Raw genomic sequence first — 16,897 nt, 5'->3', positions numbered from 1 at the left:
CGGGTTGCTATGACAACCCGACGTTCATTACGCAATGACGCGGCTGCGTCTTGTCCATGGGCGTTCCTCCATCTACTCAATTGGGTTGGCGGGGTTTAAATAGTGTTCACACGCAATTAGCAAATTGCCTCCTTCTGAAGCGGGTAGAGCCCGCGCGATGCATTCAGGCGTACGGCGTTGTACATAGGCGTCCTCCTCTCTCTCCCTCATGTAAGTCATCTGCCTCTACTCTGGCAACCTTTCTATTTTTTCCTTTGCACGGAGTGTCATATACTTCCAGTCCTCCTCATTCACAATTGCCAATACAGTGGTTGCTGCACTTTTTTAGTATTCTAACTCTGGTTACCTCGTCATCCTTGCTGTGCCTCCTTGTGACATACATAATTACCTTTCTATGCACAGTTCTTTTTTGCACTTTAGTGTGGTCTCACACGGTATGATTACTGGTCTTATATGAGACTGATTTAAATTGTCCTTGATGACTTAATTGCACTATATAGCACTTTTCTGTCAGGTATCTATGAATTGCACCTTATATATGGTTATATAACAAGTTAAATTGAGAGCATGTTTGACTTACTGATTTATTCATTTATGGAATACTTATTTATTTAATACTCTTGGGATTAACTGTGAGGACCTATGATTCATTTATTTGTGGATGTTCAAATTACTTAATTCTGTACTCCGCCATTTTCACCCTTGGTGAATTTTATTATTGTTTTTAATCATATGGTTGCTATGTTACCAAATAAAGTTTTGTATTTTTGAACATTATCTTGAGAGGGTTGGTGCTGTTTGTATTGGGTACTTTTTCTCAGGTGCTTATGGTCATTCATTTTTGCCCAATTAGCACATCCCACTCACATCATTTCAAGTATTATTTAATTGTTGATGGTGCTTGTCCATATGTGTATATGAAGGACTTCAATTTTATCAGCCCTGCTCGGCAGGTACATAGTAAGAAACACAGCACCAACATCCCTGCACTGTGGACAGGGCTGGGCCGAGGCAGAGGTGAGAGAGGCTTCAGCCTCGGGGCGCAGCGTAGGAGGGGGCGCAAAACTCACTCGGCTATCAATCCCATATTGTGTTTGAAGTAGAGAGAAAAAAGAAAAGGGGATAAATGGCAGTGACTGCAAGCCAGATAACTAGGGATTGAGGTGTTGGGGGCCCTGGGGCGCCTTTTAGTCTAATAGCAATTAGTGTGTAACGGCTGGGGTGACAGGGATGAAGGGGTGCACTTTGATGTCCTGGCCTTGGGTGCTGGAGGACCTTGTCCCAGCTCTGACTGTGGAGCAGGGGCGCTGCCAGCATAGAAGCGAGGCACTCCCCCACTTGGGGCCTCACTGTAAGGGGGGGCCTCGCTCTGCTGCTAGTGGCTCCACATGTACCTGGCTACCTATATACTGGGCATCTATAGCTCACTGGTGTCATGGTGACATCAAGCCCACGTTGTTTGGTAGAACGCAACTACTCCTGGCATCCTGAAAGTGCTGCTCCTATGGGGTGCCGCCATTGCTGCCTGTGAGACACGTGAGAGACTAGCAGGTACTGGACCTGCACAACAGTACAGACAGAGCCAGATGTGACATCCGGAAGGGGTCACTACTTGTGGTGAAACTGCACTAACCTCGATGGATAAAACTGAGGGCTGGCCCCAAACTGAGGCAGTATTGATCCAGATACAACTTGAATGCTGGAAGTACTCTCCACGTGTGTATGGACTCTGCATAGCACAGTTATCAAAGTGGGTACCCACTGGAATTCGCTGCAACGGAGGTGGTAAGATTGACCTTTTCTCTATTAAGAGTACTCTGATAGCAAGAAAATCGTATACAGTGTTAACCCAGGAAAATTGTTGCTGTGCAGATGGACTATCTGCCCCCTATGGGGAGCATGCTAACAAGAATCCATATATACTCTCTATCAGAATGGGTCCACCTTGGGAGTGCATGGGCGCCATTGGTGTGTAAGCGCGGGTGTACGTATGATGCCGGCTTAGATCAAATAGGCTACAATTGAGTTATTGAGCATCAATTAATGACATATGGACTATCCGCAAGTTTTTACTGGTTGTTTTAGTGAAGCTGATTCTTGCATGCAGTCAAGCTGTAGTTGTGTCATTTGTGCTTTTGTTAAATAATATTTTGTACTACCTGGTATAACATATCGAGAACCCATGTGTGATGATATATTTGGTGATGATGATATGTACGGTAATATGCAGAACATGGTGGCCATTTTTAATTAGTATCTAAGGTAGCCTCCATCTTAATTGTCTACCTCACATGTTTAGGGCTATGACATAGTTGTTGCCTGGAAATTGTACATTTGCATCTAAAGGTGAACTCTTGTGAATATTAGGAGCTGTAAATGCTAAAATGGTTTGCTAGCCCCCAGCAAGAAATGTCTAATTAGGCCAATAGCCAGCCATGTCCTTACCTTTGGTCTGCTATGAAATACTGTCTCATGTGTATGTTGCATTGGAGCGATTGTCACCTGTAACTTGTAGTAGGGAAGTCTAGAGTGACTATAACAAGGAAACGGGTAATTAGATTATTAGCCAGCCATTGCCCAGAATTCACACCTGGACTGGCTGCAGTGTGCTTTGATGCAGATCAAACCAGGACAGGAGCCAGGAATTTACATACGACAGCCTGCTGGAATATTAAAGAGCTCTAGGCCAGTCAGGAAGCCCTTACTCAGAAGTCTTTTGATGTGTGTGTTAAAATACAATTTTACCGGTGAAAATTAGATCTATGGGGAGATGGGAAATATCTGGAAATTCAATTAAAACTAGTTCCCCTGCTTCAAAATGGGCTTGCAGCCTCAAGGCATATCTCCCAGCATAAAAGGCCGGGGCAGATACCTAAAATCAGTCCGCTCCCGATGGTAGCTGAGCTAGGTGGACTCCTGATCCAATCAGAACTGTGTCCGTCCACAAAACCAAGTTCAAGGTTCTTCTATATTGATTTCCGTTTATTTTGGTAAGCAAATATCCTTGTGTGTTTCTTTGTTTCTTATACTTTGTAATTTTTACTTTGTTTTTTGTAAATCTTTTGTATATATTACTTTCTGCACTGTTCCCCTTTTTCTGGAATATTAAATATTTATTTAATAAGTTTGACTTCTGATGTACTAAACCAGCTCATAGCCTAGAGAGAGACTACAGTGTAATTTGTGTTACAAGTTCAGTGCCTGATTGTGCCTTGCTATTGTACGATTGTATTGTGTGTGTGGTGTTCCCATATTTGGCCTAAAGCGCAAAGCTGACCCAAATACGGAAACTCCGGACTGCGTGCAGGCCACTCGACAGCAGAGTGGGACTTGTTGAAGTGTCTAGCAGCAGCTAGTGGTGGCAGTGAGAAGTGTTTCGAGGGGTGGCAGCCTTGTGTTAGCTTGAATAAGACTGCTTCCCCTCTCGATCTGGTCAAACCTGCAGTCGGGAACCATATCTGCAGGCGTGCCGCGGGGCCGGTTCCTGATACCATGTCCAATTTGATTGTATCTAGTACTATTTAGGGTGATAGGTCGCAGTAATATGCGGACACTGGGAGTATGGTGGCAGGCTGGATATGTATTATATAATTCTTGTCGCCACTTAAGAGAGTGATACCTTTTCTTTATTTCATCTATAGCTCACTACCTATACTGAGGGCCCCACATGTACCTGGCTACCTACTGTATATACTGCAGCACCTATAGCTCACTATCTATACTGAGGGCACCACTTGTACCTGGCTACCAATATACTGCAGCACTTATAGCTTACTACCTATACTGAGGGCACCACCTGTACCCCATCTCATATATTAACCAGGGACTACCTGTATTTTGATAGTATTTGGCTCCACCCACATCATGTCTTGGCCATGCCCACTTGTCGCCTTTTCTTTGGTGGTGGGGCCACACCCAATTTTACACTTTGCATGCCGCTCCATTCATGAAAGGGGTTAGGGGGAAGGGGGCCTTAAGTTATAGGCTGCTTGGGGCCACCAAAGCCCTAGATGTACCCCTGCTGTGCAGGCTGCTGTGCAGGAGACAGAGGGCAGAGAGAGCAGAGCACATGGTGGCAGGGGAAAAGAGGGGAAGGAAGCTGGAAAGTAATCATAATCATCTTATCTAAATTGCACGGAGCTGCTTCTCTCTGCTCCACAACTACAGACATCAGATTTCAGCGTTATTATCTGTAGATCACTGGCCTCTGGAACACTGGACTGTCTGCACTATTGATTAATCGTTCTGATCAGCATATACACTGATCAAAATAATTAATAATGCAGGCAGTTAGATGTCACACCAGGCAGTGCATCTACAGATAATGAAAGACGACCTCTATAATTCCGAGAGAATGCAGCTCTGTCAATTTCTCCTCCACAGCTGCCCCCTCTTTTGTCTCTATCCCCTGCTTGTGTCTGCATGCATGCCAAGGGAAGGGGGGCGGAAATGAGTGATGGCGGGCAGGACTTTAAACTTAGTGACCACGTGGACTCAAAGCCATGCGGCCCTGCATTACTGTAATGCACGGCAGTGTGCTGCAGGGAGGATGTGTGCAGAGCAGGGTTGTGCTTGAGCTGGCAGCTGCCGCAGGTCACCTGCCGATGATATGTGGGGATTATTATTGTGAATAAGTGCCACAGCACCTCTAACACACTAGGCACCAGCCTTTGTGGCCTGTGCTCAAATCTGACATTCTCCCTTTTGTTTTTTGTAATTCGCTGTGCATTTCATTAGACATTAAACACTGCAAAGTTTGCGTTACATAGTTAGTTTGGTTGAAAAAAGACATTCAGCCATGAAATCCAACCAAGAAAAAATAATAATAATAAATACAAAAAAAACAACAACCAATAAATAAACATATAAAACACCACCCTGAATCCGCACATATCCCAGTTGATCCAGGGATAGGAAAAAAACCTTACAAGGCCTGGACCAATTAGCCTTAAAAGGAAAAAAATCCTTCCCAACTCCAGATGGCAGTCAGATAAATCCCTGGATCAACTGTTCTGGGAATTTACCTAATAATTATAACCATGGATGCCCTTCAATGCAAGGAAAACATCCTAGCCCTCTTTAAATGCAGATATAGAGTTTGGCAAAACAACTTCCTGAGGTAAGATGTTCCAGATTTTAACCACTCTCATGGTGAAGGACCCCTTTCTAAATAGATGGAAAAAATGTTTTTCCTTCATATGCAAAACATGTCCCCTTGTCCGTTGTACAACCCTAGGGACAAAAAGCTCATCTACCAAGCTTTTGTATTGCTATCTGATGTATTTATACATGTTAATCAGGTCACCACTCAGTCGCCTTTTTTCCAAGCTAAATAAGCCCAGTTTTTCCAACCCTTCTTAGTAAGTGAGATCCTCCATCCCCCTGATTAATTTAGTTTCCCGTCTTTGTACCCGTTCAAGTAGGTCAATGTCCTTTCTATAGTGTGGTGCCCAAAATGGTATTCCATACTCCAGATGTGGCCTCACAAGTTATTTATACAGAGGGAATACTATACTAGCATATTTCCCCTTTTATGCATCCCAGATGCCAAGTCTGCATTATGTACCCATGCTTGTTTCCTACTTTCTACAGCATTACGGAAAATGATGGTGCTTTATAAATCACTACTCATAATATTATTAATAACAATAACCTGTTGTCAAAGTATGTGACTCTTGCTGACAAAAGTTATAAGTGCTAAGTATTAAACTGGAATGAATCTATATACGATGAATTAAAAAAAACAACCTTATTTGGTACCCTCACAATAAATGTACTGTTCCTGTAGCCCATTTTTTGGTGGCTGAAGCCTGGCACTATAGTAAATACTTCTCTTTATATTCATCCTGGGTAAGTGTCCATCTTGAGCTCACTTTTGCATGATAAATACAACCTCTCCAAAATCACTCCAAAAATCGGTGTAAGGGCTCTTGCACACTACAGGGTTGATTTACTATCACTATAGCTCCCCTTACTGCATGCTTAACGTGCCTTATCAGAGTAGCATGGCGAGTGCTACAAACTTGTGCCTGCTTATTGGCAATGATGAGAGCTCTACTCCTCCTGCCCTGAGCCCCTGCGGGTCCAATCACTTTAAAGGACATTATCCCCGCACTTCAACACTTTGATTCGCCCAATAGGCTGCCTGTCACTTGACAGGAAACTGGACACGCAGCCTATTGGGCCAATCAAAGTCCGGGGATAATGTCCTTTAACTACTTAACGACCGCCCCATGCCAATGGGCGTGATCGCTGCGGCAGCCCCAGGCCCGCCTAACGCCAATTGGCATCAAGTCCTGGGGCTGGGATTTGCAGGAGATCGCGTGCAGGCTGCGCACGCATCTCCTGCTTGAGGGGTGGAGCTCCGCCAAAACTGGGCAATAGCCGCTCGGGAGACTGTTAGATGGCGAAATCACTGTCTTTACACAGTGTACAGCGTTGCGATCAGCCCCTGGGGGACTCAGAAGCAATCCACTGTGATAGGCTGAAGCCTATTACAGCCAATCGCTGTGATAGGCAGACAGGGGGAGGGAGGGAGGAAGGGGAGTAGGGTAATGTGAATATGAAACAAAAAAAATTATAAAAAAATGACACAGAAAATGTTTGTTTATAAATAAACAAACCTGGGGGAGATCAGACCCCACCAACGGAGAGCTCTGTTGGTGGGGGGAAAAGGGGGGGGGGGGGTATCACTTGTGTGCTGTGTTGTGCGGCCCTGCAGCTTGGCCCTAAAGCTGCAGTGGCCATTTTCATTATAAAAGGCCTGGTCTTTAGGAGGGTTAATCACTATGGTCCTCAAGTGGTTAAAGTGATTGGACCCGCAGGGGCTCAGGGCAGGACGAGTGGAGCTCTTGTCATTGGCAATTAGCAGGCATAAGTTTGTAGCGCTCGCTATGTTACGCTGATAAGGCTTGCTAACTCTGATAAGGAATGTTAACTCGGATAAGGCATGTTAACTCTGATAAGGCACACTAAGCATGCAGTAAGGGGAGCTATAGTGATAGTGAAGCAACCCCTACATGTGATTCCGATTCAGACTTGCAATTTTTATGCAATTTTACATGTGATTCTGATTTTGAATTGGTACTGCATGCTGCATTTTTCTTTTCGTGTTGATAGCATCCAGGGAAAATCGGAATCACAAATCAGAATCAGAGATTGGATTTACAATTTGCAGAGTGCAAGAGACCTAAAATTGCAATGACACCAAAAATCACTATCAAAAAGCAATAGCATCAAACCACTCCAAAATCGCAGGAAAAACACAGAAAATCATAATCGCTGAAAAATCTCCTTCTCGGCATAGGTCACTACGGGACTGTAAGTTCAAACAGATTCATACTCCTGAATGTGCAATTATTTATTGATGGGGGGAGGATTTACTGAATATACATTTTAAGTGCTGAATTAATTTTTGGGGGATTTTAAAATCAGTGTTTCATCCCACTTTAACTAATACAAAAAAATACTGTTCATTGTATGATGGGTAAAATTATGCATAAGATCTGTGTATTAGATTCATACCAATTCCTCCAAGGTATGGTGAAACAGTATTCCATGCTCCAATGCTTCCTCTTCTCAAGCGTTGACCAACAGCAAGTTCCAGATGGAATAAAGGTATTCCTTGCAAAACTAGTGCTATTCCATATGGAATTAAAAATGCACCTGTATATAAAAACATAAATATATATGGTAAAGATGTTCACTATTGTGCACTTAAAAATAGAACCATAGAATCTCATTCTGAAAATATGTATATAGTATATATATATGATAGGCACATATTATTAAAGTATATACATTATCACATTATAGTGGTTTATTCTTTTTTCCTTTGTGACACTGCTGATACTTTTTTGAAACCACTGTGTTATAGGACACGTTAAGGGCAAGTTTTGGGCAGAGACTCTTTAGGACCCTTTCACATTGGTGCAGTGCGGTAGGTCATTTTACTGAACCTCACAGATATGCTAATGAAAGCCTATGGGTGCTTCATACAGCATGCGGAGCGGTGAGGAGTGCCAGAAGTCACCGATCCATCACGGGGCCATACCTATGTTACTGCTTGGCTCCTGCAGCAACCTACAGTGATCTGCGTCGGACCGGAAGTCATGTAAATCAATGGCGATGCAGCATTTGCCAACATTTTAGCGTTGCAACATTGCAGCACGCATGTGCGGAAGCGTATTTTTACAATACGCTTCCATGCATTTCCGTATCTCCAAAACAGGATGTGACCGCAAGTGTGCGTCACTTCCTGTTTGGATTCCAGCCGGAAGGGGACTACCACATACTAACTAGATAATCCCCAAAGGCCTGTTTTGGTTTTGGGCAGTGTGGCGCGGCAACGGTGCAGCCAATATATAGTCTGAAGCTAGCCTAAAGGACAACTGTAGAAAGAGGGCTATGGAGGCTGCCATATTTAGTTCCTTTTAAGCAATACCAGTTGCCTGGCTATCCTGCTGATCATCTGCCTCTAATACTTGTAGCCATAGATCCTGAACAAGCATAGGCAGATAAGGTGTTTCTGATAGTATTGTCAGATCTTAGCTAAGATAAGCTGCATGCTTATTTCTGGTGTTATTCAGCCTCTCTTAGAACACAGGTGTTACTTACTGTGTAACAGTGCTCTATGGCAAAGACAGAGAGTAGAAGAGAGCACACACTGTTATTGTCGTCAATAGGGGGCAAGGCCCAATTGGAATGGTCTCACCTGGTTGGAGTGGCTTGAGTGACCCTATGGGTTGGCCAGCTGTTGTGCTTTTGTCCCTCTTTAGCCGGGACACTGGCTTAGACTGTTGTCCTAGGTAGTGGTTATGGATCCTGGCCTGCAAACTTCAGCTGTGGAGTAAGGTACACTTAAAGCGTATGATTTTTCACCCAGCCGCCGGTATGGGCTGGAATCCCCAGCAGTAAGTGGAGGTATAGTAATAGAGCAGCAGATAAAAAGTGCAGGGTTTACTGCAATGATAGACCAATGCTGTTTTAGGCCTGAGACACACTGTGAAGGGCCTTGCAGGTCGGACATCTTTTTTTCACGTGTATGTGATGGGACAATAAATTCAGCACTGGTTGTTCCCTAAGCCTGTGTGCAGACTTCTTCATACTTGTCTATTGGATAGCCCTGGAGCCCAGCACCAGCATCCACACACACTGAAGTGCAGTTCTTTCTCTACAATGAGACACACTGAACGCTTTCTGAACACTTTTGGACTTCCCTCTTGTGATGATACAGTTGTGTGACACTGGTAAGACAGGCAACCGCGAGGGATTAAACAAACAGTTTTATTCCAATTCTTCCAGAACATATCAACAGTCCAGGTAGCATAGCCATAAACAGATAATCCACAGCTACAACAGCAACAAGGAATACAAATCTGCATGTGTCTCCAATAGCAAAGTCCATCCACAGCAAGGAAGACACAGGTTCAAATGTACAAATCTTCTCCAAAGCTCAACTGGCTGTTCTCTCTTTATTGCCCTATGATTCTAGCCTGATAGATACACCTCTGCAGACTAGCTGTCTCTTATGCTGGAAATACACGGCTCAATTCTGAGCCATTTAGATGGCTCGATAGATAATTTTCGACACGTACGATCTCCCGCCTGATCGTTTCGCCGCTCGATTCTGCATTGAGGACAATGTAAAAAGATAAGAAAAACGAGCGGAAGATAAGAGAATCACCTGCGGAATCGAGCGCGGAATAGATCAAGCGGGTGAATCGAGCGGCAAAATCGAGCCGTGTATGCCCAGCATATGGCGTTGTACTACACAGCAGGAGAAAATTAGGAGACAATGCACCAGAGATAATGACCAGTCTTTACCAGTCCTGGTCAGCACTGATGTATTCTATAGTACACACACTACTCAATATACAGCAAACAGCAAAATACTATAAACAGCCAAATTACAAGACAGAAATAAAAACATTTTAAGTCATCACACCTCCCTTTGAGCCTCTTGGCTGGCCTGAGGGAGCTGGCAGGTATAATGTAAATTGGTGGGCTAGAATGTGTGTGTGTATGATCTGACGTGATTGGTGTAACTGTGTAATTATACTGATGTTTTGTTTGGGCACTATTGGTAGGTAATCTGTTGGGCATGGATTGCTATTTGCAGAATATTGGGTGTGCTCAGAGCAGTGCACGGTGTGCTATGCAGTGATGGATTAAGATCAGAGGTATGTGTAGTGGTAGGCATGCACTTGGATTTGTGCTTATGGTCAGATTATTGAGCTGTGACTGCAAGTGTGAGCTGGGAGGAGGGGTACTGAGTTACGAGTGCAAACTGGGAGGAAGAGATTGGATGGGTGTTAAGTATGAGGTGGATGGGAGGGACTAGGTGATAGGACAGCATAGTAATATGGGATGAGTGTTAGGATAGGGTGGTTAAATGGCTCAGGGTGCAGAGGGCAGGTATTGGCGACATGACGTATTTGGGAATGGTTAGTAACTAAGACCTTGCTGGGGAATCAAAGGGCGGGATCATGATGGGATGAAGGGGAGGGTGGGTGGACTACATATCGTACTGCGATGCGCTCTGGGGTAGGGTTTTGGCTAATATATTGCTGAGGATAAAGTGTTGGGAGTCAGAATGGCTCAACATGATGTGGTGCAATCTGAGAGGTGGGTTGTAACTGTAAGGGCCGGTTCATACGGACGCTTGGCGGCGTTTACTACCAAGCGGCACCTGGGACTCATTGGTTAAACGTTCCTATTCAAATGAATGGGAGCGTTTAACATTGCACGGTTACCGTCGATTGGACAAACGCAGTGTTCCGATTCTGATTTTCCCCATCATTTCAGGCGACCCTGAACGCCTCATGCGGCTTCTACCCTCGATTCACCACCACATCTTCATATCCTCTTGTCTCACCGATCACAACGGATGCCAGCGATGGCTGCAGGAAAGCCCCTGAATGAGATACCGCCAGATGAGATGAGAGGAGAAGCCGGAAGCCGCCCATCTGAACCGTCCCTTAGGTTGCTTTGGGAGCAGGGGCAGCTGCAAATGGTATGCGAGCTACCAATGGTGGGGGAGAGAATATGTGGAATGACATATAGCGATACGATGTGATGTGCTTTGATAAGGCACATTGAGCAATTAACTTAAGTGTAAAAAGTACATGAAAAAGGAATTGGGGAGAGTGTGATGGGCAATTGTAGGTATTGCAATTGGATAACAGAGAGGTCATGAAGAAGTTGGGTAGTGTGGTTGGGAGATGGATAGAGGAGAGGTTTGTTTTGGGAGAAGAGGGTTTGAAGAGGAAGTGAAGAGGAAGAGGGGGATGGGTAAATGGGCAAGGAAAGGACTATCTGTATGTGGGTATGACAAAGATGTGAGGAGAACGGTCTGTGTAAACATTTTTGACTTAGCAATACAGTTAGTATAGAACTGGGTTTCCAAAATTGTACAAAGGTAAAATTTAGGTTTAACTGTGAGACTTATATAAATGCAATAATAAAATCATAGTAAAAAACACAATAAAATAAAAAATAATTTAAAAACTATAAAGTCATAAAAATAAACACATTAATTAACCCCCTATGTGTCTTTTCTTATTTGGCAGCTGACACAGATAGAGGCTCTTCCAAAGCCTCTTGAATTGTATTGTAGTCTTAAGGTGGCCATACACTGGTCGATTTGCCATCAGATTCGACCAACAGATAGATCCCTCTCTGACCGAATCTGATCAGAGAGGGATCGTATCGCTGCCTTTACTGCAAACAGATTGTGAATCGATTTCAGCATGAACCCGATCGCAATCTGTGGTGGTGCTGCCGCTGCCACCCCCCTCCCCGCCGCATACATTACTTGCTCTGGCCGGCGCGAGTCCCTCACTGTGTATTGCGCCAAACAGCTGTTTGCGTAGTGACGGCAGTGCTGGACTGGTGCGCACCATGGCGAGAGTGTAGGCCGTGGCGGTTTTCAAGCCCATATGGTCGCCGGGCTGTGGTAGCTCAATGATAGAACAGTGACTGTCCAGCTGATCAAATTTGGTCTGTCCACAATGAAGCAACAACCTTATTATCTTTGGTGTGCCACCCCCCGAAACACTCATATAGCTGGCGGTCATTGCTTCATTGTGATACGCAACTCCCTTCACCGCAGCAAGGTAATGATCACGAAGGGGAATGGGCACATGTACATGCCTTTGTTTGCAGCTGCACTGCAGGCAGAAAAATTAGGTAGGCATGTACACGCACCAGAAAAATTAGTATAACGGCCGCTGCTAGCAGCGGTCTTAAAAATTCAGGAATCCACCTGGAGTCCTGGACCCTGTTGGTGGTGGCAGAGAAGGCAAGCGATGCTTGTGTGGACAGACAGAGATGCTGTGTGTGGGGACTGACTTAGTCTTCGGGCGGGCAGTAGCCCTCCGTGATCCATGCCTCATTAATTTTGATAAAGGTGAGGTACTGAACACTTTTGTGACTTAGGCGACTTCTCTTCTCAGTGACAATGCCTCCAGCTGCGCTGAAGGTCCTTTCTGACAGGACGCTTGAGGCAGGGCAAGACAGAAGTTGGATGGCAAATTGGGACAGCTCTGGCCACAGGTCGAGCCTGCGCACCCAGTAGTCCAAGGGTTCATCGCTGCTCACAGTGTCTACATCCACACTTAAGACCAGGTAGTCGGCTACCTGCTGGTCCAGGTGTTGGTGGAGTGTGGATATGGAAGGGCTAAGGCAAGGCGTTTCACTAAATAAAGTCCGCATGTCCGACATCATCATGAGATCGCTGGAGCTTCCAGTCCTTGCCTGCGTGGACATGGGAGAAGGATTACTGGCAGTTGTACCTTTATTGCGTTGCGCTGTGGCATCACCCTTAAACACATTGTAAAGCATACTTGCCAGCTTGTTCTGCATCCTTTCTGACTTCTGGTAAGTTGGTAACATGTCCGCCACTTTGTACCTATATGTAAGGAATGAGCTATACAGGTCTCAAAGCTTTTGTTTGTTTGAGTAGCCATTTTCCAAGCACACAGGTAAATAGTCTGGGTGCTGGAATCTTCTTCCACAAGCAACAGTTAAACAAAAGCCCTAGAGACAAAAGACTTCACTTCCTGTTAACTGACCTTAGGCGGAGATGAAGTTTGAATCTCCTGAAAAGCATCCTTTCAGCCAATGACATTGCGCCTCAAAGGGAAGTGATGTATGGTGAAGGGGTGGAGTCAAGGGGTATATTGTCTTTGACCATGTGCTGTGAGGGGGTCTTTTGCTGGAATGTGCTGGTGAGGCTGTTAGCTGGAAACCATGGCTAAGGGTAAGATGTATCTATGCATTGTGGGCATTGGTTACTAAGCTTTATGTGTTTATATAGTTGGATTGCACTGTACATGTTGCTTTCTGGAATTCATCAATGTCTGTACCTGTATCACAAATATCACATGCAATATAAACTTTATGAGATGCATTTCCACCAATTTGAGTGTTGTGCGGTTTCTGTACCTCTTAGCTAGACAGAGATGCTGTTCCATAAACTTGAGTGTTGTGGTTCTGTATCTCTTAGCTGGAGAGAAAGTATTCACTTAGAAGGGGGAGAATTTTACCTGGGTTGCAGATCTGGGATCTGCTAAATCATCTTGTAGCTGCCTCCGATGAAATTGAGCTATCAGTTTGGTGTCAAGAAGTTGGATCCGCCATATACAGTATTGGGTGATTATTTTTATTACCACCCTGTACTGTCAGAGTGGATTAATAGAACCCGGAAGGAAAGCGCTTCTATAGCACCTCTCCCAGGAATCTGATATTCCTAAAGAAAATAGATGGGTCTGATGCCCAATAAAGCTTTCCAGGAATCTGATATTCCTAAAGAGGGTCTGATGCCCCAATTAAGAAAGCAGTACTGTGTGAATATTCTCTCCAAACATTGTTGGATTTGTGTTCGAGTACTGATCTTGATGTTATACTGTGCATGTGGTGAGGTAGCCTGTGAGTTTCACTGTAGACTCTGCCTATTGTGTACAGAGAACAAAGTCCTTGAATTGAATAGACTGGCCATTGTCTTGTTTTGGGTAAACAAAATGGAGACCTTTGTGCAATGGTTTCTTGTGAACAAGACTAAAGTAAAAGATCTAGAAGGTATTGTTAATATAATGCAAAGCTCTATAGATCCATGGAAACAAGCCCAAATGTATGTGTATGATCTGATAAATACCGTATTTCGCGCCGTAGAAGATGCTCCGGAATATAAGACGCACCCAGGTTTAGAGGGCAAAAACCAGGGGAAAATATATATATATATATATATATATATATATATATATATATATATATATATATATATATATATATATATATATATATATATATATACTAAACCTGGGGCGTCCATGTTCCAGGAGCGTCTTGTACATGTTATCCCCCAAATGGTACTCCTGTGTGCCCCATCTGTCCTGCTGTGTGCCCCCATGTGTCCTGCTGTGTGCCCCATGTGTCCTGCTGTGTGCCCCATGTGTCCTGCTGTCTGCCCCATGTGTCCTGCTGTCTGCCCCCATGTGTGCTGCTGTCTGCCCCCATGTGTCCTGCTGTCTGCCCCCATGTGTCCTGCTGTCTGCCCCCATGTGTCCTGCTGTCTGCCCCCATGTGTCCTAATGTGTGCCCCTTCTCCCCATGTGTCCTCCTGTGTCCTGTCCCCACCCACACGTGCCTCAGCTTTTGCCCTCTAATCACCTCCTGCCCCCCCATGTGCAACTCCCCCGGTCCCCCCTGCGTGCCTCCGATATCCCAGCGTGTCTCCGATATTCCTATTGTATGTATTTCACCCCCTCAGTGTCTGCAGCATCAGCGGCTTACCAGATCCATGCCGCCGCGAGAACTGCAGACACCCGGCATCTCCATACGCTTCCTCTATTGTGCGCTTGTACTGATGACGTCATGAGTACAAGCGCACAATAGAGGAAGCGTATGGAGATGCCGGGTGTCTGCAGTTCTCGCGGCGGCATGGATCTGGTAAGCCGCTGATGCTGCAGACACTGAGGGGGGAAATACATACAATAAGAATAATCGGAGACACGCTGGGATATCGGAGACACGAGGGGGGACCGGGGGAGTCGCACACGGGGGGCAGGAGATAATTAGAGGACAAAAGCTGAGGCACGGGTAGTCTAACGCTGCGGGCTCACAGGCAGGGAATCCCCAACATGGCGGCGGGTCGGCGGTTCGGATCGGCGGGCGTTTGCAATTTGGGGATTCCCTGCCTTTGCCGTATAAGACGCAGGGACTTTTTCTCCCCATTTTTGGGGGAGAAAAAGTGCGTCTTATACAGCGCCAAATACGGTAATAAGAAGCTGAAGAAAAAGGAGGGCAAAGCTATGCTTATTTTTGCAGCCCAATGGATAGCAGAGCAATACAGAGGTATGGCTGAACAAAAATCAAACCTAGAAAATGAGGTTCAGAGGCTAAAAGACAGTGTGAAAGACTTGCAAAGTGCAATCTCCATTTTAACAATTGCTGCTGAAGAGGCAAATGTTGTTGCCATTACCCAGCAACAAATTATTGAGGAAAATAAAAGATTGCTTCTTCAGAATGCAGGTCTGACTGAGCAGTTGAAGATTGCACAATGCAAGATTGAAGCATTGTCTGTGTCTTCCAGTAATGCAACAATTAATCAGCGTCCAGGTGAAAGTGATGCTGGTTATAGTAGTTCTTCTGAATGCAGTGGTTCAGTTTTTGAGTTGCCAGAGAGTAAGCAGGAGCATGCTCTGGCAAGGCCCAGAGGAACAGGACTTTAGAGAGTCCAAGAGATGATTTGAAAAGGAACCCTTTCAAATCATCAGTGCAGCACAAGAGAAATTTCAATGGAGTTTTTGCTGTGCAGCCTGTAAGGGACAGAGCCGTACATACATTGAATAAGCCCCAGAGAAGTCATCTGACCCGGCGGTGCTACCACTGTGGAGAACAGGGACACATGAAACGGTTTTGCCCGTCACTTGGGAGAGATGGGCAGATTTATTTCAAAGATAACAAATTCCTTACCAGGAGGAGAGGAACTGAGGTGTACTCTCCTAGGTGGGGGAACAGGCAGAGGAGCCAGGATAGGGCCTGGGTTCCTTTCAGCGTTAGGGCACAGAAGGACAACTTACAAGCTGAGGTAAGTTGGTTTCCAGGAAAACGTACTCAGGAGGTCAATGAAATAAAGCAGGAGATACTGGAATATAGGAAAATGAGGAACATTCCAGAACACCGTTTGTGCAGGGATCTTGTTAGAGGTTAATAATGGTTTTCCAGTTTCTGTTCCATAGGAAACCGAGGAACAAAAGAAGATCCCAGCTGTGTTTTGTTGTTTGTCTGTCTATGTATGTGTTTATGTATGAAGAGGATCCTAACAAATGTTTAGTTTGGAATAAGCCTCTTATTTAATTGATCATTTTATCTACAGTCAGAAAAGTAAAATTCTAAACTATTTTTTGTAGTCTCAGGTGCTGGCTGTAGCTATGTAAATTTGAATGGTTTGCCTTTGTTTGTTTACTATAGTAGAGGGTTTGTGAATGGCCTGAAGGACCCATGCACAAAGTTGCTGGCCATTGTGAGGTTTTTAATTTTGCAAAGGCAAAAATTTATTTCAGGTGTACCAGATTTAACATGTCTTAAAATTTGTAATTTAAAGTTGGTTATAAAAATTCACATACGGAAAGGCATGTTCAATCTGACGTTTTTTGTTTTTCATGTGGGCTTTTGTCAGGTATTTTGCATTAACCTGAAACTGCAAAGCACACAACCGTTTTGCTTTGATTACTTTTACGGTGTTGATGGGGGTTTGTATATAGCCAAGTGGGGGATGTTTGCTCTGTTTGTTTTGTTACAGAAAGCACAATTTAAACTGTTCCTATTGTTATTGTAGATGTCCAAATAATTGTACAGTTTCTATATGCAGATCATATCTTAGCCAAGATTTAGC

The 16,897-nt window shown here is 44.6% G+C and overlaps 1 protein-coding gene across 1 annotated transcript in view; it reads right to left on the bottom strand.

Annotated features, from left to right (window-relative positions):
- LOC137519358 (sodium-dependent neutral amino acid transporter B(0)AT3-like) overlaps positions 1-16,897 on the bottom strand; it is a 210,127-nt gene that overhangs the window by 88,974 nt on the left and 104,256 nt on the right. Inside the window, exon 5 of the mRNA XM_068238310.1 lies at positions 7,525-7,665. Coding sequence (XP_068094411.1) covers positions 7,525-7,665 — 141 coding nt within the window. The remainder of the gene's footprint in view (positions 1-7,524; positions 7,666-16,897) is intronic.

Source organism: Hyperolius riggenbachi, chromosome 5 (genome assembly GCF_040937935.1).
Source record: "Hyperolius riggenbachi isolate aHypRig1 chromosome 5, aHypRig1.pri, whole genome shotgun sequence".
Taxonomy (NCBI): domain Eukaryota; kingdom Metazoa; phylum Chordata; class Amphibia; order Anura; family Hyperoliidae; genus Hyperolius; species Hyperolius riggenbachi.
Note: the sequence above shows the minus strand (reverse complement) of the source record. Positions and strands in the feature narration are given on the sequence as shown.